The 22,681-nt window shown below is 42.4% G+C and overlaps 1 protein-coding gene across 1 annotated transcript; it reads left to right on the top strand.

The window, feature by feature from the left end:
• Positions 1 to 19,602: 19,602 nt before the first annotated feature.
• LOC148041813 (uncharacterized) lies at positions 19,603 to 22,464 on the top strand. Its single transcript, XM_087682729.1, has 7 exons — positions 19,603 to 20,075; positions 20,634 to 20,803; positions 20,964 to 21,082; positions 21,190 to 21,280; positions 21,382 to 21,646; positions 21,749 to 21,806; positions 21,917 to 22,464. The coding sequence occupies exons 1-7, from the start codon at positions 19,613 to 19,615 to the stop codon at positions 22,101 to 22,103; spliced, it is 1,353 nt and encodes a 450-aa protein (XP_087538855.1). The 5' UTR covers positions 19,603 to 19,612; the 3' UTR covers positions 22,104 to 22,464.
• Positions 22,465 to 22,681: the final 217 nt, after the last annotated feature.

The following is a 22,681-nucleotide window of genomic DNA, read 5'->3' as shown; positions in this document are numbered from 1 at the left end:
CGACTCTATTGGATATAGTGGATTCAGTTGAATTACATAAAATGGCGACGACATAATCTCTTCGATGCTTGCCAACTTGGAGCCGTTCGCATGGGTATGGAAGATAATTGCTTTAATTGTGCTTGCATCAAAGTGTTATATATATTTATTGTCAACCCCAACACGAAGAAAGCAAAAGGAAATAAAAAGGACGCAGGGCAAAGGCGGAAAAAAGGTAGCCCGACTGAAGAAAGAATAGAAGAAAAGACCAAAAGTGCAAGGGCAACCTTAAAAGTCCAAGGCAAATGCAAAAGGGAAAAGGTGCATTTTAAAATACAAAGGCGCACCCTAAAATCTTGTAAAAGAGTGCCAGGCTCTCTCCTGTGCAAATTGTAAAGATAGACGGGCAGTGGAGAAGAAGCAAGAAGAATAGGAAGGAAATAGGAAAAGAGGACCTAGGCCAATGGCCGGTCATGTAAAAAGGGGATGACCGCCCAAGGAGGAGTAGGGCATGTATAAAAGCCAAAAAGTGGAATGAGAAGCTCATTCTTGTGTGTGACCAAAAGTAGCTCTCATCAACTTCTTCTTCTTCTTCTTCTTCTTCTTCTTCTTCTTCTTCTTCTTCTTGCTTGCTTGCTTGAGCTTGTGCTTGAGAGAGGGAGTGTGAGAGTATGAGGGAGTGAGTGTGTGAGGGTGAGGGACCGCGGGGTGGAGAAGCTCTCCATCTTCTCCTCTCTTCTTCTCTTCTCTTCTCTTCTCTTATCTTGCTCGTGGCGATGGAGCTTGGAGCTTGGAGCGGGAGGATCGAGCTTGCTTGAAGCTTGCACTTGGATCGTGGAGCTACCGGAGTGTGCGGGAGAGGAGGCAACTCGATCGGCATGAAGGTAAGCTCACTACACCCTGTAGGCATGAGAGCGCATAGGCTATGTGGGAGGTAGCCATTAGCATTCGGCTTGAAACGCTTGAAGCAATAAGCGGTCCATGGGTCTTGGCGGTTGAGCGTGAGCTCCCACTACATTTTGGTTTCATTGTCGGGACCAACGGATTCAAGCCTTGAGTGCTTGCCCGCTCCACATAGAGCATTGAAGAAGGGTTTTTCCCGAACCGGTGCTTGAGATAGGTAGGAAGTGAGGGGGTTGAAGATGGCATTCGATCTCCTTGGCAAGTAGGTTTTTTGCTTTTTTGAGGTTTATCTTGTGAGATGGAGTAGTGTAGGTATTTACTTTGTGATTTGGATGCATTAGAGTAGGAGAAAACAAAGAAAAACAAAGAAAATAAGCATTAGGGTTTTTGCTATCAAAATAGGGAAAGAGGGTTTGATTTGCTTGCCGATTTGTACTTTAGAGGTTATTTGCTATCCCAGGAGTATAGAACCCTTCATTCATGTCTATTCTTGCATTCTGGAAGTTTGTGTGACCCCTAAAGACCAAAATCATAAAAAACAAAGCATTATTCATCAAATCTGCCAAAACTGTGCCGCGTTCGGCCCATCCGAGTGACAGCGGGCCGAACCCCACAATCGGCCCTCAGCCCGGCCGACTCGGCCCAAAAACTCATTCGGCCCGGCCGGCTGACTCGGCCCATTCACATTCGGCCCTCAGCCTGGACAACTCGACCCTAACATCAACTCGGCCCCATCCGAGCGATCCACTCAGTCCATTCGGCCCACTTGGCTCTCGGCCCACACCCATTCGGCCCTCAGCTGGTCGAATTTGGAACTCATCCCAAAAACTGCAATTTTTCTAGAATTCCATTTTGGCTAGAAACTGAGTTGCCACCACCAAAATAGACTCCAGAAATCGTATAGAGCCGAAGGCACATCATAGATCTATCACTAGGCTAAAATCCACAGCAAATAGTTCAAAAATTAGCTACCAGAGGTCCTCCCAATCATGCATGGTATTTACCATAACGGCCCTTCGGGCCGAGGGGACTGCCCCCCCGGACCCCCGTAGAGGGGGCTCTGCCCCCTCCGCACCTCCCTGGGTAGGCTGGAGAGAAAATGCGTGCCGCAACAGGTCCTCTGGATTAGGCCCTAGTGTAGTAATGGCTCTACACAAGCATAGATCTTCACATGCAAAGCAGCAAACAGAAGCCCATACCCAAACAAAGACAAACAAAGACCCTAGAACCTCAACGGGCCAATCTAGCCATCAAGGGCAAAAAGGCCACACCACAAGAACGCATGTACATTGTGTTCAAATTGCGTCTAGTCGAAGCAAAATGCAACATCATCAAGCTATCAATGCGAGGATGACTAGACATGACAGCCTTGACGATAAATGTACCTTGAGCAGCGCTGCACAGATGACCCAAGACCTTAGTAGAGAATCCACGTTTGACTGTGCAGTTAGGGACTCAAAGGCATGTATCAGAAGGCTTGAAGCTGTAAACCAAGACCCGGAAGATAAAGACATAGTGCCACCTACTTATCTTAGGGTCAAACTCACTGCAAAAAGAGAGCATAGTGTTGATGCTCTCATTGATGAAGGAGTAGATTTCAATATCTTGACTTACGAAGCATGGACTCTACTAGGTCAACCAGAGCTCAAACCGATTGATGCAACTCTTAATCCTTATGGGAAACACCCACAAGCACTTCTAGGGAAGTGCAGAATCCTTGTAACTATTGAAACAGAAAGCTTGCCAGTCCTGTTCTATGTTCCTCCAAATAGCGAGAATTGTGGAAAGGAAATCCTCCTAGGAAGGCCCTTCAAAAAGGCAACGAACTGTGAAGCCGACTATATAGCACAGATGATACACCTAACACTACCAGGTGTGAGGATAATCACGACTTTTAGCAAGGGTGACCTCACCAAACCTCGAGGGAAGGGCAAGGAGCATTCTGACATACCAAGCAAGCCTAGTAATGAGAGCAAGGAGTTGTTGAAAGAGTTGATACAAGCGCATGTTGAGCGGAGAGAACCAGTGAGTGAGGCCATACTTGAAACAAAAAGGTTAGGAGACAAGGCCAAGGATAGGGTTTGGACTTACAAATATCGTAGAAGACCACGAAAGAAGCCCAAGCCTTATAGACGAAGGCATCGATGGAGAGCTAGCACAACGCCACGATGGATATCCAAGGCGTTTCTTCGTGCTCAAGGGTATTATGCAGGCAACCGATTGATTTGGGTACCAAAACCCCCTGCTAAACCACCTCTGTCAGAAGCCCAAATTATGTCAAAAGCAAAGAGGCGTAGGAGAAAACCTAAACAAAAATCCAAGTCTCGAACCAAAAATATTGGAGTGATTGAGCCCCTCACGATTGAAATCAAGAAACCAAACATGACCTATCAAAAATTAGATCCTCAGCCTAGCGTGCTTAGCAAGCAGATATCAGAGGTAACTATCGAGCGTGCACAAGGTCCACTAGTGCCCAAGGAGCCTTTGACTTCCCAAGAGGATAATGAGCACCATAGGCACAACATTGCTCATGATAAGGCTGATTCCTCAACAAAGCTAATGACAGAATCGTCCAACAATCATGAGCAAATTCTCCAGTCAGTGCCAAGCCCACGTAGGAGTCCCAAATCTCCTATATCCTCTTCACCTAAATGGACACGGGAAGCACGGCAGCAGCAGCCTCGTGTCACTGCTCAACCTGCACAAGTGAATGCGCAAAGGGCAACAAAAGACACGACCACTTCTGATCTGCCTAAGGACTTGACACTGCAGTCTACCAATGGTAGCCAGTCCATTGAACTAGCCACCACTACTTCCAATCAGGGACCACAATAGTCACAACCTTTGGCCGTGACAACACCCATTGCAGAACATGTCCTTAGCAATTCATCTTTGGAAGAGATGTCACAACAAACATTCTTGACACCTCCAATCCTTCCAAAGTACCTAAAACCCATGCTTGAGGATAAATCTCTCGAAGACTTGGCCAAAGAAATGGCACATCTGACCAGTGAACCAGAGATGAAGTGCATGGTGAAGCTTGATCACAAGCTGACAGCCATCACACGTGCATACATCCATGTGGACATCGAAAGGCCAACACCAGAGCACACAAAGCTCATAGCTGAACCACTGACTTGGTATGAGCAGCAACATGTTTGTTTCTGCTATGCAGCTATTGTTGAAGAAGTCATAAAGGACATCCCAAAAGCCACAGCTAGAGAATTGTGCTTGATACCCTCATTTTATACAGCTCTATGTGAGACAAACAAGGAAAAGCTTGAAGCAATCAAATGAAAAGGAAAAGGACAAGGTACCTTTGCACAAAATTGGTACTCCAACCAAAGTTTGGCAGCCAAAATTGGCCACTGACTAATGACACTTGTTGAGCAAAGGAAAGCCCTTTGAACATCAATACATGATTCCACGTACGTTGCCCCAACCTCATTGAGAGTGTTGGCAACTGCCCATGATGTCCAGCTTTCGACCACTGTCCAAAAACATCCCTTGTATGATAAAGTGCTTCTAGAAGAAGATCTACACGTGACTAGCAGGCTAGGAGTAGGGAGCATGGTACTTGATGTCAGCGCATATGTCTTCTGCCTCACTCAAGACCCTACAATCCTAGATCTCTATGCTTCCCGTCAATACAAACCTGACTTCTTCAATTGGTTTCTTCCAAGCCTACATAACAAAAACCTTAAACCGTCTCATGGTTCTACACTAGAGTCACCCAAACCTCCAAAGCAAGAGAACAACAGCTCTAAACACAACACTCACCTTGACAAGAAGCAATGGAGACAGGTTCTAATAGATAAGGACAAAAATCTAGAGTAAATACCTAACCAGGAGCAACTGTCAATGCAATCGAATGCGGGGCTGAACAGAGGAGAATTAGCTGGACAGCTAGATTCTCCAAAAAGAGAGGTAGTTGAACCCTCACAACCTAGCAAGGCTGTTCAACCTAGTGAGGCCGTAGCAAAATCCCATGACGACATGCCACAAAAAGAGAATGCTAAGGCCCAACCAAGCACATCAACTACTGATCTAGTTCAGGATCCTGAGTCCTTAAAGGATACACCTCTAGTGCCCAAGAGAAAGAGAAGAAAACAACAAAAACAATGATAGTTGCAAGCTACTGCAGACAACAAGAAGATTGGGACCAAGAGTACTGAAGAGACGATGAACAAAGCGTCTGGTTCATCCATAGATAAACCCATTGCCATCTCTCCTAACAGCAGTGAAATCTCAGACACATCCCTGTGTTCTGATAAATCAAAGCAACAATTACCGTCAACTGTTGCTTGCGACACTCAATCCACCGATAGAGAAACTCGCATTGATCAATCAAGAGTGGATACAACATTGTCACAACAGGATGCTAAGACCACGCCGGTCACATCCGAGGAGAACCATGACACAACTACCATAAAGCCTCAGGAGAAACATGAAAACCTCGAAGGCATAAGCAATCCTGGCATTGATCAATCTTGCTCATCTAGGCTTGAGCCCCCAGCTATGCTAAAGCCTAAGGAAACCCTTAGAACTTTGCATGAGATAGCAACTGAGCAAGCCCTCATAGAACATAGAGATGTGGCAGAGTGCTTGACCGAGTGGGACACTAAACTGAAATTATTCGCACGTGTCTATGTTCATGTAGACATGGGCACATTCCCTAGGGAGCAGCTTGAGGAATATTTTCCTTATCCGCTATCGTGGGAAGAGCAAGAATATCTTGACGGACATTATGACAAGCTCTTACATGAACGCATGCGACTCATCTCTGACGAGAAGGCTGACGAACTACGCTTAACCGTGACATTTAATGAAATGCTCTGCCAACCAAATCTCTTAGAGATAGAACAACTAAAGCGACAATCAGAGGGTAGAAGCCAATTTGAAAAACGTTGGTTTGAAAACCGCGCTACAATGGCCGAACTTGGAGCCCAAATCATGATAGTCTCATAAGAGCGACTGGCCAAATGGCAATCCCAAAGAGACCCGACCTATGTGGCACCAACTTCATTTCGAGTTCTAGCTACAGTTCGAGGTATGGACCTAGCTGGAACTAGCCTAGAGAGCCCTTTGATTGATAAAGTTCTCACTGAGGAGGAGGAGCTACATGTTTCCAGTAGACTCGGACAAGGCACTATGCTACTCGATGTTGCCAAATATTTATTATTGCTAAGTAGGCTACCACATAAGCTAGATATGTATGCCACACTCGAGTACAATCCTGAGTTCTACAATTGGTTTTTATCCTCGGTGAGTGACATGGTTTCATGAGCATGTACATAAATAAACAACATGTTTTGTGACTGTGTAAATAATACCAAAAGAAGCAAAGGCCAACACACCCCATGAGTAATGATGACCAAGTGTAGGTGATACTTATCAAGCTAAAACTAAGGGATTCAGGTTGGCGATGTCTTGTTTAGCTGGACATTTTCATTATGGTTGAAGCATGTGACTTGCATGTACTCTCATGCCTTTCCAAGTGAATGCAGAATGACACAGGTCAATGCCTAGAAGCATTTAATATCCAAGTCACCACAAGACCACCAACCCCACAAAGAACCATTATGGAGGAAGTGACAGGAATACCAAGAAACAAAAGCCATGATAGAAGTGCCACTGGATGAGAACCCAAGGACACCTCTGCAGAAAGCACATATTGCAACTGAGCATGGCCAAAGCATAATCATCAATTACCTCCTCCTTCTTGGCCAAACTCTATGTTCGGGCAGGAGCCACGCTCTCAACAAGGGTGAACGTCTCTTCATCATCCAGGATTCAATTCGCAAGATGCTCTGCCCTTTTCCATGCACAGCTTACTCCAAGTGCTACCTCAATTGTTCGATGTCTCACATGTTACAAAGAGGTTTGCAAAATCTCAAGTATATCACTTCATCTCAACAACAGTTCCTCTAGCATCAAGGCTGGTGACACAATCATCTCTATAATATCCATTCTTCATAGCCTTTGGATCCCAACATTTCTCAATCCAAATGAAAGGCTAACAGCCTCAATGTATGGCATTGATTGTATTCATTTTTCCACCAAAAAAAAAGAAAGAAAGAAAAAAAAGAAAAGAAAATGAAAAAAAAGAAAAAAAAAGTACACACAATCACAGCACCGCACCTAGGGGTCCTCAAATTAGGTACGTCCAGTGACCTTGGTTGGCTGGCTCCGTCCCTAATCCCCTAGCCCTTTGTACATCCCCCACAATTGTTCAAGGCACATCAAGGGCAGGACATATCTAGGAAGCTTGCCTCGCCTATGGTTAGACCTGTCACCCTGAACCATTTGCACAATTCTTTTGCACTCCATCTCAATGCCATTACAATCAACAGTGGTAAGCAAGGCATGAAAGACAATGGAAAAGTACACCATACTTTTCAAGCACTACAAGTAGCCACTAGCTACCAAAAGCTAAGACATCAAGGAGCTCAATTATGCTACATTGCCTTGACAAGACCATAATGATGTCTCAAGCAATCTTCAAGTGTACTCCCCGTCTTCATCGATAAATTTTTCCATCAACTTAGCCCCTTGCTTCACTGACCCATTGCTATACAAGGAACCAGGCCGATAGTCTTCTAACTAAGTAATACCTAAATACGCACGTGTACTCACTTAATATTCACACTATAACCTATACACGGTTTGGGTCCTCAAGTGTAGGACAATACTCCAGGCTTGCTTAGAGTTCGACCTGTCTCCCAAACTAATCAAAATATGTCTTGTGCACGATAAGAAGACTAGCACTACCCTTTAGGAAGAGACCACATGAGAGGTTTTCCAATTGCAGGTATTAAAGACTCCAACGAAAGCACCGTCAGCTCTACATCAACACTCAACTCTGAACTCTTGTCATTTACTTCATCATGCAAGACCACCAGAGAATCATCACGAGCAGAATGAGCATCCCAATAACACCAACACCGTGCCATCTATGAGTGACCATTCCCAACAAAGAGTAGCCCTATCGCCACCTACAACAATCATATCACCAGCCAATCAGAACAACAAAGTGCCACCAACTACCTTCATCCGCACCAACATCAGAACTCCTCCAAGGCAAACCACAACAATCCCTTCCACCCACGTCTTCGGTGCAAGCTCCGCATGCTACCTTCGACGAAGAGTACCATGGGACTGGCACTCGTCTAGGAGGGGGGTAATGTTAACCCCAACACGAAGAAAGCAAAAGGAAATAAAAAAGATGTAGGGCAAAGGCGGAAAAAAGGTAGCCCGACTGAAGAAAGAAGAGGAGAAAAGGCCAAAAGCGCAAGGGCAACCTTAAAAGTCCAAGGCAAATGCAAAAGGAGAAAGGTGCATTTTAAAATACAAAGGCGCACCCTGAAATCTTGTAAAAGAGTGCTAGGCTCTCTCCTGTGCAAATTATAAAGATAGACGGGTAGTGGAGAAGAAGCAAGAAGGATAGGAAGGAAATAGAAAAAGAGGACCTAGGCCAATGGCCAGTCATGTAAAAAGGGGATGACCGCCCAAGGAGGAGTAGGGTATGTATAAAAGCCAAAAAGTGGAATGAGAAGCTCATTGTGTGTGGCCAAAAGTAGCTCTCCTCCTCTTCTTCTTCTTCTTGTTCTTACTTGCTTGAGCTTGTGCTTGAGAGAGGGAGTGTGAGAGTGTGAGGGAGTGAGTGTGTGAGGGTGAGGAACCGTGGGGTGGAGAAGCTCTCCATCTTCTCCTCTCTTCTTCTCTTCTCTTCTCTTCTCTTATCTTGCTCGCGGCGATGGAGCTTAGAGCTTGGAGCAGGAGGATCGAGCTTGCTTGAAGCTTGCACTTGGATCGTGGAGCTACCGGAGTGTGCGGGAGAGGAGGCAACTCGATCGGCATGAAGGTAAGCTCACTACACCCGGTAGGCATGAGAGCGCGTAGGCTATGTGAGAGGTAGCCATTAGCATTCGGCTTGAAACGCTTGAAGCAATAAGCGGTCCCTGGGTCTTGGCAGTTGAGTGTGAGCTCCCACTATATATATATATATATATATATGGAGATGATCATTTATATATTTCATTGCAGCCAACATGTGGGCTCTAATAGAATGAATGTGCAAAAAATGAAAGAGGTGGCAAGGGGACAAGTGACACATGTTGCTAAATGTATAAGAACTGCAAAGATTCAGAGAAACGTGAGGATTACTTCAAGTTCTTCGGACTTTAAAAATCGTGAGGCCAAGATGAATGAGTTGATGGAAATGCAGATGGGTTTATGCACGCATGTTGATCATGCACTTGCCATGTACTCAACGGAGTTACATGAACATGCTAAAGGTTTGTATTGTGTCGTGTGTGAGACAAAGCACACTCAAAGTGTTCTCCAGCAAGTGTCGACTGATCTGGGTGGTGAAGTAAGGGAACTTTTAGCAGTTATTTCTGAGACAAGTAGATTAATGAATCTATTGGTGAATCATATGTGGGCATCATTCTAGGGGCTTGGAGATGACCACGAGCATGCGGTTTGCAAGAGGGGTTATCGGTTGCCATTCTTACAGTTTCAAATGAATGTTAGTAGGTTTAATGCCTTGTTGCAACAATTGAGCCGTCAGATGAATGGTCACATATGAGGAGAAAGAATTGCTTAGGGTAGAACTTATAGGTTTAGATTGTCTCACATATTTTAAAGTGCTTGGGCTAGCACTTTTTGTGATAATATATGCTTTTTTTTAATGAAGCCTACATGGAATGTGCTAAGATGTACAACGATTTTGACATAACAAAGCATATTTAAGTCAAATGTATTGAGTGTGTATAATGTGATGTCTCTTTCTCGAGGTTTACATGGATCAATTTTGATAATCCAATGATAGTTGGTATATTTACATTTGATATTTTATATTTGATATTTGAATATACGTAATACATTTAATTTTAAAATCAAAACATGCCTTTGACAAAATGTGTTGATAATCGTTTCTATGGTTGCATATTCACTTTGTTTTGTTTGTTGGTTGGAATGGATCAATTGTGCATGTGTTTATAACTAAATTCTCTATTTCACCAAAAAGGCTCTCTCTCTCTCTCTCTCTCTCTCTCTCTCTCTCTCTCTCTCTCTCATGGGTGGACTCAACGTCTATAGTCAGATACATTGACTGGGCTGCAGGCATTGACTCAAATACATTGACTTGGTATCATGTGTCTTAGCATTTAATATTTAAATATTTAATGTGCATGTATATATATGCTGAGCCATGCCTTCGATGGAATGTGATGATAACAGATTCTGTGGCCATCCAATCAATATGGGGTGGTGTTCGCATCGAGCAACTGGCAAGGACTATGTGTTGCATGTTCATAGGGGTGTGCTTACCTCCACAAGGTATGAGTGATGACAAATTGCTAGGCTCAAGGCTCAAAAAGGGATTTTAGTTCATGTCAAACCCATTCATAGGGATATTGAAAACCTATATTTTCATCAAGAGATTCCAAATGGACATCATGAACTAGGCCAACAACATTTTGGTATAGACATGCCTAATGGTTTGCCATTGGCGGATAGAACCATTAGGGGATTTCAAGCCCCTGTGGATTTAACGAATACTTTGCCATCGACGGGTGGTTGCAATGGCCTTAATCATGTAATTAAGTGAGTTACATGTTAATAGTGTTTCGATATCTAATTGTCAGAATGGTGAAAATCATAATGGAGTGGTTTATGAGAGTGTGTCTCATCATGTTGAAATTGTAAATGAAGATAATGAGCCAATTGAATATCATGTTGGTATCACAATGTGGAAAATTTTGTAGTAAGTCACATGTTGATAATATTGCTATTTTTATCCCCAAAATGGTGGATTGTGCTCCATTTTACATGCTTTGCCTGCAACAGATGTTCATCCAACAGCAATGATATTGCTATTTTAAGAGCCAGATGTGCATTCCATGGGGAGACTTTCTGAAATATGTGAGAGGTGTTTAGCTAAGTTGTGGAGATGCAAGACTCGGGTGCAAGGGTCGACTTTGTTTGGAAGGAACTCCTATCGAAATGGAAAAGTAATGTTGCCACCGTTGCAACATCCACTACAGCCATTGCATGATTTGTTGCATGGTATGCACCCTCAAAGTAAGATATTTAAAAATAACATACGAGTATACAATAGTGCTCTTGCATTTGTATCATTCGAAGCTAATGTTGACGAGCTGCTTGTTGTTGGGAATAGTTACACCTTTAGAGTTCATGGCTTCGTTTATCACCGTCTAGGTACTCTGCTTCTTCTTGATATGCAATGTCAAGAAAGGCCAAAATTTGCACAACTCTACGTTTATGATATCGAGCATGAGTTGTTTAATCGCTTGAGGGTTATGCATGATTTATTGCCAAATTTGCTAGGGGAGCTTCAGTGTATGATGCATCAACACAACATGTATGCACATGCTTTTAGGTATGTGGGTTTGCTATTGCAAAATAACCCCATGCAAGAACTAAGAATGAGTATTTTTGGTGTTCAAAGAGCTTGCAAAATAACCCCATGCAATAACTAAGAATGCTTTTAGGTATGTGGGTTTGCTATCATGTTAGGGCAGGGTGATGAGGATACTCTTGATCATCGAGATATTTATATTTACACTCGGGGTGGTTGATGTATTGCTATTTCAAACTTGCATAGAGTATATATGCTAATGCTATATGTCCTCCTTTTTCCTATGGGAGATGATGGTTGGCATGTAAAGGTTCCCTACAGTAATGTCAAGGTTCCTGTTAATGCATATGAATTGTCAAATAAAAATTGTGTTACCCAAATGAAATTTTATGCATTTCATCTTCAAGTGCGTGAAGACACTGAGGTGTGCATATTGTGCGGTGGTTGACTATTGCAACAGTTTATTATTGATGATTATTGTAGCATAGAGAAGTGTAGGTTAACTTGGTGTCGGTATAGAATCAGTTAATGTTACGATCAGAGGCCTACAAAGGCTTGGCAGACATGGTGGGGCAAATAATAAGGGGCCAATGCATATTGTTGGTGCCTCTATTAGCAAGAGGATAGTTTTACGGTGCCATTCATGGGCATGCCAAGGCACATGTATCAATTATATCAATATGCCATGGCTATAGTGCAATGCAAGGGAAAACATGACCTTTTTGTAACAATGACATGTAATCCAAGGTGGTTGGAGATAACTAATGCTTTGTTGCCTAGGCAGAGTGCTTACGGCCGTCTAGATTTGACTACTCGCATGTTTCATAAAAAACATGCTGATTTAATGTACACATTGCGGAAGGACCTCTTTGGAAAGGTTGCAGGCAATGTAATCGTGATTGAATTCCAAAAGAGGGGCTAACACATTCTCATACTTCATTGATTTTAGAGCGGTCTTTTAAACCTTCTAAAGCATGTCACTACGATAGACTGGTTTGTACTGAATTGCCAGATAGAGTTAGGTTTTCAGCCTTATTTGAGACAATTTCAAAGTCCAACATTCATGGCCCTTATGAAGGATTGAATCCCAAGAGTCCCTGCATGGATAAGGATAGATGTACTAAAGATTACCCATGAAAATTAGTAGGTGAGATTCAAAGTTATTTGGATGTACGATATGTTTCAGCCTCTGAGGCATGTTGCCAGATCTATGATTACGCATTGCACTATGAAAAGCTTGATATACAGCGTTTGCACGTGCAGTTACTTGGTGAGAATTATGTGGCGCTTTGAGATATAGATAATATACTAGATATTGTGCAGAATGAAGACCTCCGAAAAACTACTCTTATTGAATGGCTTGTGTACAATTGTAGTCATCCAGAGGCTAGGACTATTCGCTACTATCAGGGCTTTTCGGTGTACTGGATGTGGGATGCATGACATAAGATGTGTACTAGGAGGAGGCATGGGAATATATATAGTCGAATGTATTTTGTGGTGCCTACATGTGGTAAGCTCTACTATTTGTGGATGCTTTTAACAAAGTGTCCAGGATGTACTTCTTTTGAAGATTTGTATACTGTTGATAATGTGATCTATAATACTTTTAAGGATGCTTGCATTGCAAGGGGTATGTTGGAGAGTGATGATGAGTATGTTGTGTCTTGGAAGAAGTTGCCTCTGTGCACACCGGTGCTCAACTCTGTACTTTATTTGTTGCAATTTTGGTCTTTTGTGAGCCAGCTCGGCTTGGCCATCTATGGGAAAGATTTTTGGTACCAATTGTAGAGGATACCATATATAGATTGCAGCTATAGTATGTGCACACCTCTCTTAGTGTTCTACAACATGAGGCATCCAAGATGGCTTTATTACATTTGCAAGACCTTTTGCACCATGTAGCGCGAAGACTCTCTGATTTTGATGGGTTGTCTGAACCTCATCAACCAAACTCACAATTGCATGCTAACCCCCTTTTGCAAGATGAATATGCATACAACACATTGGAATAACGTAGGGTTTCTAAATCCATGGAGGGAATGTTGAAAGAGGGACAAAGAATTGCCCTTAGTGTAGTTATGAATGTTGTTGACACAAATACTAGGGGATATGTTCTTTTTGGATGGTCTTGGTTGGTCTAGGAAGACTTTCGTATATAAATGAAGATACACAATGGTGGCCATATAGCACTCGCAACATCATCATGTGGTATTGCTACCTTACTTCTAGCAAATGGACATACAGCTCACTCACGGTTTTAAATCCCAGTAGAATTAAATAATCGATCCACTTGTAACATTATTGTTCAAAGTGACCTTGCTTAGTTGTTGAGACAGTTGAGCCCTATTTTATGGGATGAGGTTCCTATGACCCATCGATATGCCTTTGAAGCGGTTGATAGAACTCTAAGAGATGTTGTGAGTTGTGATAAGCCATTTGGTAATACTTTGATTTGTGGCATTACATAAGGGTGCTAAGGCTATCTGGGAATATGCGAGTGTTAACAACTGGTAGTGTAGTGGGCAATGGGTTCATCTGTTGGATTCATGGAATAGGGGATGGAGTGGGTATTACCAAAAACTATGATAAGTTATGTGCTCCACCTAGCATGGTGCTGAAAGGGCAGCCTATCAAAACCTTGATTAGTAGTGTCTACAGTGGCATGTCCAATGTGGGTGACTACACAACGTATTTTAGTGAGTGGGCTATACTTGCCTCGTGAAATACATAGGTGGCTACTTTGCAGAGACAGATGACTCATTTTTGCACTGTGTTAAATATTTAAATACATTGGACCTTGGAGGTGGATTTCCTCCTCATTTATTGTTGCTGAAGATAAATACACCTATTATTCTTCTTAGAAACCTAAACCCAAGAAGGGGTATGTGTAATGGTATGCGGTTGATATGTAGGGCTTTCAATAGGAAAGTAATAGATGTTGAGATAATAACAGGGGCAAATGTGGACGAACGAGTTTTTATTACCTGGATTACTTTTATTTCCAATGCTACACAATTGCCATTTACTATGAAATAGAGGCAGTTTCCCATTCGGTTGCCATTTGCTATGACAATCAATAAGTCATAGGGACAGACTCTGTCCATTGTTGGGCTTTATCTAAAGGCACCAGTATTTACACATGGTCAGCTGTATGTTGCATTTTCAAGGGTAAAATCTTCTCATGGTGTGAAAGTCCTATTGGGTGAAAAGGATGGGGATATGACTACAAACATTGTATACAAGGATATACTCCAAAAGGTGTAGTAATGTGCATTGTTTTCTTTGCGGAGATGTAGTTATTGACGACCATGTAGGGACTCTGGTTTTACATATATGTGAATTGCTCTCTGTGCCACATTTGGTTAGCATATACTCTCTTAAAAGTGAATTATTTTTTATATTTTACTATTTATTTGACTTTTGCAAATGCATACCCTAGAATGGCACTATTACATAACTTCTGACTACTATCAAAAGGAGCTACAATGCATGTTGCGTGCAGTACGAGTGATGATATCATAAGAAGGATGCTTGCAAGGGTCATAGAGCATTTATATGATAATGTTGATATTGGCATCAAGCTTCCATTTTTTATTGAAGTTGTGCATTGTGGGTACACACAATGTTTTTGGGTGCATATGTACGAGGTTGACCATAAGAAGAGATTTCAACACTCTCATACTAATAATATATCGAGGCATTGGTTTAAGTATAGGTTCAAAGATTTTGGTTGTTTTGTGATGCTACATCAACGTTTGTCAGTACCTACTAAATGGTTCACAAATATTTGATTAGGTATTATTATTATTGGAATGAAATGGTATTTGTTAGTTGTTCCACATACTTATATTGTGATTTTTGTTCCAATGCACATGCTAAAGAGAGAGGTAAGACTATAACATCACCCATGCGATTACCAATGGAAACTGTGGGATCATTCCTTGCTTCGCCTTCTCATGTTTTGCTCAAGGATGAAGATTTTACTAATGGTTCCTGAAAGAAGAGGAAGCTTTGTTTCTATTAGGCATCTTGGAGACATTTTCTTTTTTTGTTGGCATCAACCATTTGCTTATAGTGCTTGGAAACAGTCGGGTACCTTATACTTGGCATTCATGGCTTACTAATAGAAGGTAGGATGTCTTATACCTTGCCAGCATGTCATGATCGGTGGAAAGAGGTCGAAGATATTGGAGCGTGGCTCTACTTCACCTGTGAGTGTCTTGCTTGAAGATAAGAATGATTCCTCAAAAAAGAAGAGGGCTTCGTTTTGACTAGGTCTCTTATAGAAATTATTTTTGTGGTGCTTGGTCTTTGTTTCAATTATGACCCATTTCAATATAACATTGTTGTTTCTTTCTTTACATTCATGTCAAGAGGAAAGTTTGTAAGTATGGTGCATAGAAGAGATTGTTTCTATGTATGGCATTTTGTGTTACAAATTTTATAAGCTACTTTTAGTTTTAAGCTTGAAGAGAGAGAGAGAGAGAGAGAGAGAGAGAGAGCATAGGTCTTCTTAGGGTCGTGTAGAAGTGAGATTATATGTATATCTAGCATTCTCTATTTTATAATGAGAGAGAGAGAGAGAGAGAGAGAGAGAGAGAGAGAGAGAGAAATAAAATATCTCTTAAAGAAATTCTTTTTGTGGTGCTTGGTCTTTGTTTCAATTTTGACCCATTTAAGTATAACATTGTTGTTTCTAAATGTCATTGGAAACAAGCATGTGATTCCTTACATTTGTGTAAAGAGGAAAGTTTGTAAGTATGATGCGTAGAAGAAATTGTTTCTATGCTTGGCTTTTGTATTACAAATTTTATAAACTACTTTTAGTTTTAAGTTTGATGAGAGAGAGAGAGAGAGAGAGAGAGAGAGAGAGAGAGAGAGAGAGAGAGAGAGAGAGAGAGAGAGAGAGAGAGATATATATATATATATATATATACATAGATATATATAAAACATCTTGGAAATGGAGAGGGAAAAGAGGGAAAAAGAGGAGAAATGGATTATCGAGCGAAGTTGCCGTCTATCGCACGGCAACTTTGCTTGCCATCCTGCCGCTTTGTTGTGAAGAGGCATATGTTTATATACACAAGTTTGATGCATATATGCATGGATATGTGACAAGGTATATAGCTAAAGTTGTCTATATGTATAATGCTTAAACCTTAAACAACTAAATCCTTGATAGTTAGGTTGAATAAGTTGATATTTACTTTTTTCTTTCTCAAATTTAATATACATTTATGTTGAATAGAAATTATCAATGATAACTAAGATTTTACTGTTTTGACACCGTTTAACAAAAATCAAAAAGTATCTTTTTTTTTTGTTCTAGCCTAATGTTCAACCTTAAAGTTGGACCTATCTTAGACTCCATCATGGATTCAAAACTAGTATGAGCATTGGTTGGGAACCCAAGAAAACTTATCTTTGTGTGAAGCTCTTGTTTGCATGTACAACAAATTTTTAAGTTTCTAAAATATTGTTTAAGACAAGGAGCAAATTTTGTGACCGAAACAAAAACACAAACAATGATTTTTCAAACCCTCCGGCAATGAGTTGGTTTGCAACTTCATAGGACCATGCACTCACCCGGGGGGTGGATTTGGTTTTGGGTTTGAAACGAGAATGATGGGAACCTGCAAATTCTGCAAGCACTTCCCATTCCGGTTGCAAACTACACACCGTGGTGGGCCGTGGGAACAGGTCCTTGAAAGCCAGGGTGGGATGATTTCGGTTCGAAAAAGCATGATGCGCGTGCCGCGCTATAACAGCATAACTTTCCAAATGCGCAAATTGCGACAAGACGATGCTTTTCGCTATGATCGAAATATATATCGATAATCGTAATGCTGGTGCATGATACAATGTACATATATCCCAAGGCCCCACAAGAATCGCGGGATGGCACACGTGACGAATTGAAAGACGGGGGTGGGCCCTTCGTTTGTCAAAAAACCCACTAAATACACGTGCAGCAAGAACAGTTGGGATCCCCGAAGAAAAACCAAGAGGAGGGGGACCTCCGTTCTTGCTTGCTTTCTGTTCAAGGTCCGGTAAAAACCAGCAGAAAAATGCACAAACAACAATAAAAACATAAAGGAAAGGAAGCTTCACGGGTTGCGTGAGATATGACTGACGGTGCTTTTTCAATTCTTCCCGTTTTTGTCCCGGTTCCCACGGCTTGCTCGCAAAAAGACCTGCCCTGCCTGAGGAGATGGTCCCACTCTTTGCCTCTTAAGAAAGGTTTTCACAACGTACCACGTGATTCTAAGGCCTCGCTCCATACACATCCTAACTTCCAAGAGCCCACCAACCTTACCTTAAAGGGAAGAAAAATATTACACTTGAACAATCTATCATGTGCGCAACTTATTATGTGCACATGCCCACAATGACTTCTCCTTGTAGAGACTTCGAATTTATAATGCAAGTTGTTTCTAGAGGCTTTAAAGCTTGTTTCTCTTTACTCCTATGGATAATTATCAAATACTCATTTTAGTATTGACTAAATAGGTGGGGATATCCAACTCAACTTCATTGAAATAGAAAGAACATGTGTATCTTAAAACATACTGATCCCTTTAGGCCACACCAATGCATCTTGTTTTTAAGAAGAAACATAAGTTGGGGGGACATTCTTTAGTTGGGTGACAAGCCTGTAAAAGAGTGGAAGTGCAAGAAGCATAGAAGGCTAGAGAGCCCCTCATAATAGAGTTACAACAAGTGGTGGCCTAATTAGTTGGGATTGGTTCAAGACTCACAATGGAGTGGCTCCATGGCATGTTATCCTTTATGCTTCTTCTAGCCATTGGGTGAACTAAGTTGGGGTTTCCCAACCTATAGTCTCAAATATCTATAGTAATAAAAATCACTCTATAGAGAGCTCCTTAACTGATGTAGAAAAGTATCGAGTCCCATAAATTTACTAGGTTTGGGCATGCACGGCAAGAACATCGCCTACGTACCCACCAATGCTCATGAAAAATGTTTTTCTCAATTGACGGAAGAAAGAAAGAGTTAGGATTTGCAATACTTTTCCTTTGATTCTATGCCATTTATAATTGAAATGAAAAGATTTCCAACACTTTATATAGGGAAATGAGAAAATATGAAATAAGTTTATTAAAAATTTAACCATAAAATACACGAAAGGATGATTTTTGATAAACATTGGACACCATGAGGAAAATGTGAGTACCGGTGAAAAAATTCTAGTAATTAAACATTTGAATTGAGATTGAAACTTAGCATTATAAAACATCAACAAAGAATGGCTTTCAATGAATATTAGACAACAAAAGCGATATGATTAGTCGTGAGAGAAGTCACCACTTAGGGAGAAACCACCACTTTCTAGTGAGAGGCAAGGTTTTAGGGTCAGGTCATGTTGAGGGGGAGCGGGTTTAGGGAAAAGGAAGTAACCCCACTTTCATGTGCTTGCACTAATAGGGAGTGGGGGGGAAGTAGGGTTTATTAAACCCTCATAGTCCTCAAAAACATTATTGAAAAATGTAGGTTTAGCGGGGGAACAAAGTTGTGAATCAATGGATGTGAGAGTCAATCTGAGAACGATCAATCTCTAAATAACAATGCATAGAGTTTTGCTAGATTGCCTTTATTGTAGCCCAAGCACACGACTTCTGCAGTTGGGGGAACTACAAGGAAGCATGAAACCTTAATATAGCTTGTTTGACGCAAGAAGAGTTGGCATTGACCAACTCTTAGGACTTTGTTGCACATCAAGGGTTAGTGAGGGGAGTGAATGCCACTCCCCCACTAGCTCCATGTTTGTTCCCTATGTGTGTGGGGCAAGAGGCATTACCTTCACCTTGATCTTCTCTTGCTAGCACCCCCTTAAACTTAGTGCTAATGGGGTGAAGAGGAGAGGGTCTCTCGTATTGGCTCTAACTTTGCATGCCCACCATGTTTAACCAATGGATGATCTTTGGCATGCTCCTGCTGACATGCTAGACTGCTAACATGCTACTACAAATATGCTCTTCTCAAGGCAAACCCTCGGTGTGACAACTCTTCTTGTGGGGGAAGCTTAACTATGGCGTGACCAAGGCCTTGAGAGGATTGGGGAGGCGTAGGAACAGGGTGCGCGGCTGGAGGAATTCGATCACATTGCGAAATTCTTCTCCTTGGAAGGAAAACAAACCAAGGCCAACCAAATTTTTTTTTTGGGGGAGAGGAAGTCGTAATTTAGAAAAGACAAAAAAGGGCAAAAGAGCACATGCTGATAAGGGCAAAAAAAATGCCAAGCGCGTGGCCTTGTTGTTGTTGTTGTAGTTGAAGCCTGAAGGTTGTTTATTTTTCGCCCCCCCTCTCAACCCCCTTCATATGCTCTCTCTGCCCCCTCGCTCTTCGCATCCTACCCCGTCTTCGTCTCTCTCCCCCCGCCTCCCCCTCCGGGCCGTGTCACAGGCGCTCCATCACATATATACTCTTAGGGCTTCTTCCGCAGTTCTGCGAACAGGCCGTACATACCCGTCCTGCGCCGTCCCAAGGAGACACCTGCTCGCTCGCCACGCCTCCGGCCTCGACCTTGGCCTACCTGCCATATCCCCGGCCATGTCTTGCAACGAGACCCTCGACTTCCTTGGCCTCGCCGAGCCCGAGGCCTCCCTGCCTCCCCCTCCTTCCTTACCTGGCCTCTCCCTCAAGGCCCGCGAGAGCGCCTCCCTCTCCTTGAAGCGCATCTTCGATCAAATCAACGAGCTTAACCAAAAGCCTTCCTCTACCGGAGCTTCCGCGGAGCCTGCTTGCGGCGGTGACATTAACGTGGATCTGCAGCTTGCCAGAGGTAAAAACCTGCCTTTCCTTCTTCACTATCTTTCTAGGATGTTAGGACGATTTGCAACTCATGCCTATCAGAACAGGATAAAGCCAAACTCTTCAACAACGAAGACTTATGAGTAGATTTTTCTGAAGGCTGCACAGTTCTGGCCAATCAGTGAGATGGCTCCAGTAGGCGGAGCCAACGTGAGTTAGCTTCTAGGCTGAACAGGAAAGCGAAACAGAGAAACAGTTGTTTGAGACTAGAGAATGGCTTTTCTGCGAGCTTTGGCATGCAATGTAGCCATCCAAAATGTTTACGTTTCACAAACTCTGTCAGAGCGTCCCTTGACAGCACGAACAGGCAGAGCAACATGATTTATGTAGATGCTATGATACTTTGACTCAGCAGAGCAACATGATCAATACCTGGATGTTATGTTACTCCGACTCAAATGTATCATGCTTGCTGAATATCTCACATGATGGAGGATGTTGCACAAACACACAACTTGCGCGCACACACGAACAAACAAAGCAATGTACTGTGAAGGTTGCTCAGTACCGGACTTTCTTTTGCAAACAGGTGCATCTAAAGAACAGAAGAGCTCTCTATCCATTCAAGGCCCATTCATGGAGAGAATGGTCAAATCTCCGTCTGAAAGTAGTTTGCAAGCAGCATCTCTACAGCGTTTTGAAGTTCCAAGGACATCAGCCTTCCGCCCCTTACAGCAGCAGAAGATCAAGCAACAGATTGTAAGTAAAGGGGCCAAGGCTCATTTAGATCGATCATGTCTGTCAACATGACCTGGTCTCCATGGGTGTTGGCATCTATGAGATGCGATGTGCATGCTTCTGCCTGTATGATTTTTTAATGATGAAGGGGTGACATGATCTATGGTGGACATGTATGCAGGAGGGTATATTGTCCAATCAGAAAGGGAGGGCTGTGAATCAGGGGAACGAGGCAATTGCTTGGTCAACCACTCCATCATGGGGCAAAAATGTTTCGTTACCATATCAACCTGCCCAAAGGTAGCTACTGTACATATGCACATTTTTTTGGAGTGACACTGAGGATGTGTGGCTTATTGTCTCCATGTGTGAATGCTCTGACTGTTTTATGTTAATGCAATGTGCAGTGCAAACCCCATAACTGGACAACCAAAAGCGCAGTTAACAATCTTCTATTCTGGCACAGTCAATGTATATGATGATGTTCCTGCCAATAAGGTAAACCTTATTTAACGATCGCACACGTCCTCTGTATGCTGAATGCATTAATTGAGATTAATGATTATTTGGTACTAATTGCATGTTATTGGCTATGGCAGGCACATGCTATCATGCTTCTTGCAGCAGACAGTGGGAATACAAACAATGCTGTGAACAATGTTGTGACTTCTACTGTGTTCTCTGCTGGTATGACCATGCCAACAAGCTCAGCAACTCCAAATCTGGTACCGTTCAGTGCTGGCATGAGCAGCACCTCCTCTGCACCCAGAGATTTTGGAGGCCTACCCTTCACATTTACCACACCTCCATCATCCCCGTTTACATCAGAAATTAAGCAACAGTTTGCAAAGAGGTCCCACACAGGTGCCTATTCTAACCTCTACAAGCTCTTTTTTAACAAGGATGCTTCTAATGAACTGAAGCGTTAATTTGTATGTATCTGATGAATTGATTGCTGCGTAACAGAGCTTCCATTTGCTAGAAAGGCATCTCTTGCTCGGTTTTTGGAAAAGAGGAAGGACAGGTACATGGTTAATTTCAGGGTTGAATCTGCTGGTGTGATATTGAAACATATATTGCTTATGTCACCTTGCTAGTGAAAATCTCATTTCTTTCGCACTAATGGATATGCAGGGTTCAAGCAAAGGCTGCACCCAAGGATGAATTAGACAATGCTGATGATGAGTGTGGTGTGGGCAAGGAAGACCCCTGTGAGCAACCACCCAGGCCCAAAAGACTCTGCTCTTCTCCGCCTACAACATCTGCACACGCAGAACGATCCACACCATCCACACCTCCACTCACCCCCCAAAGAGACTGACCTGAAGATGCAGGCCCCAAGCGTACTCACTTTCTATTTCCCTTTTGGTGGAGCGTGGATTCCCTTGCAGGGGGAAATCACGAAAAATATATTTTGTAATTATACTCCCGTTAACAGAAGTTACGGACTCTTAAGGCCTCTTGTAATTCTGCCAAAGACCTTCAGGAGCAGGAAAGCTGAAAAGGGCTCTTTGATGTGTTCTCGTGGCAAAGTCTATACAGGATTTGTTGTTTTGTAGGACCAAAACTTCGGTAGCGTATGTGGCTACCAAAACCCATTTTTTTGAAAGTGCATCATCCTCTTGTTCAAATTATACAATCAAAAACCATTTCATTGCGGAAGGTGGCGTGCCATTTGTGTTCTTGTTACTTCACTGGGGGAGTCCGTCATGGACATGAATAATAATAATGATGAATGATGAATGATGAACAAGTTCTTTCATGGACAGAATGAAAAATAGTAGTAAGAGTAATAATAAACAAGTTGTCGTGCGCCACAGATCCTACTTTGGACTTCCGAAACCAAAGACTGGAACGTTAAACGTCAAAAGTGTAATGAGAGGTGCTCCAGCCTCCCCT

Source organism: Lygodium microphyllum, chromosome 1 (assembly GCF_053477565.2).
Source record: "Lygodium microphyllum isolate KBCC chromosome 1, Lygodium_microphyllum_v1.1.10, whole genome shotgun sequence".
Taxonomy (NCBI): Eukaryota; Viridiplantae; Streptophyta; class Polypodiopsida; order Schizaeales; family Lygodiaceae; genus Lygodium; species Lygodium microphyllum.
The sequence above is the reverse complement of the archived record's forward strand: the minus strand, read 5'-3'. Positions and strand labels throughout refer to the sequence as shown.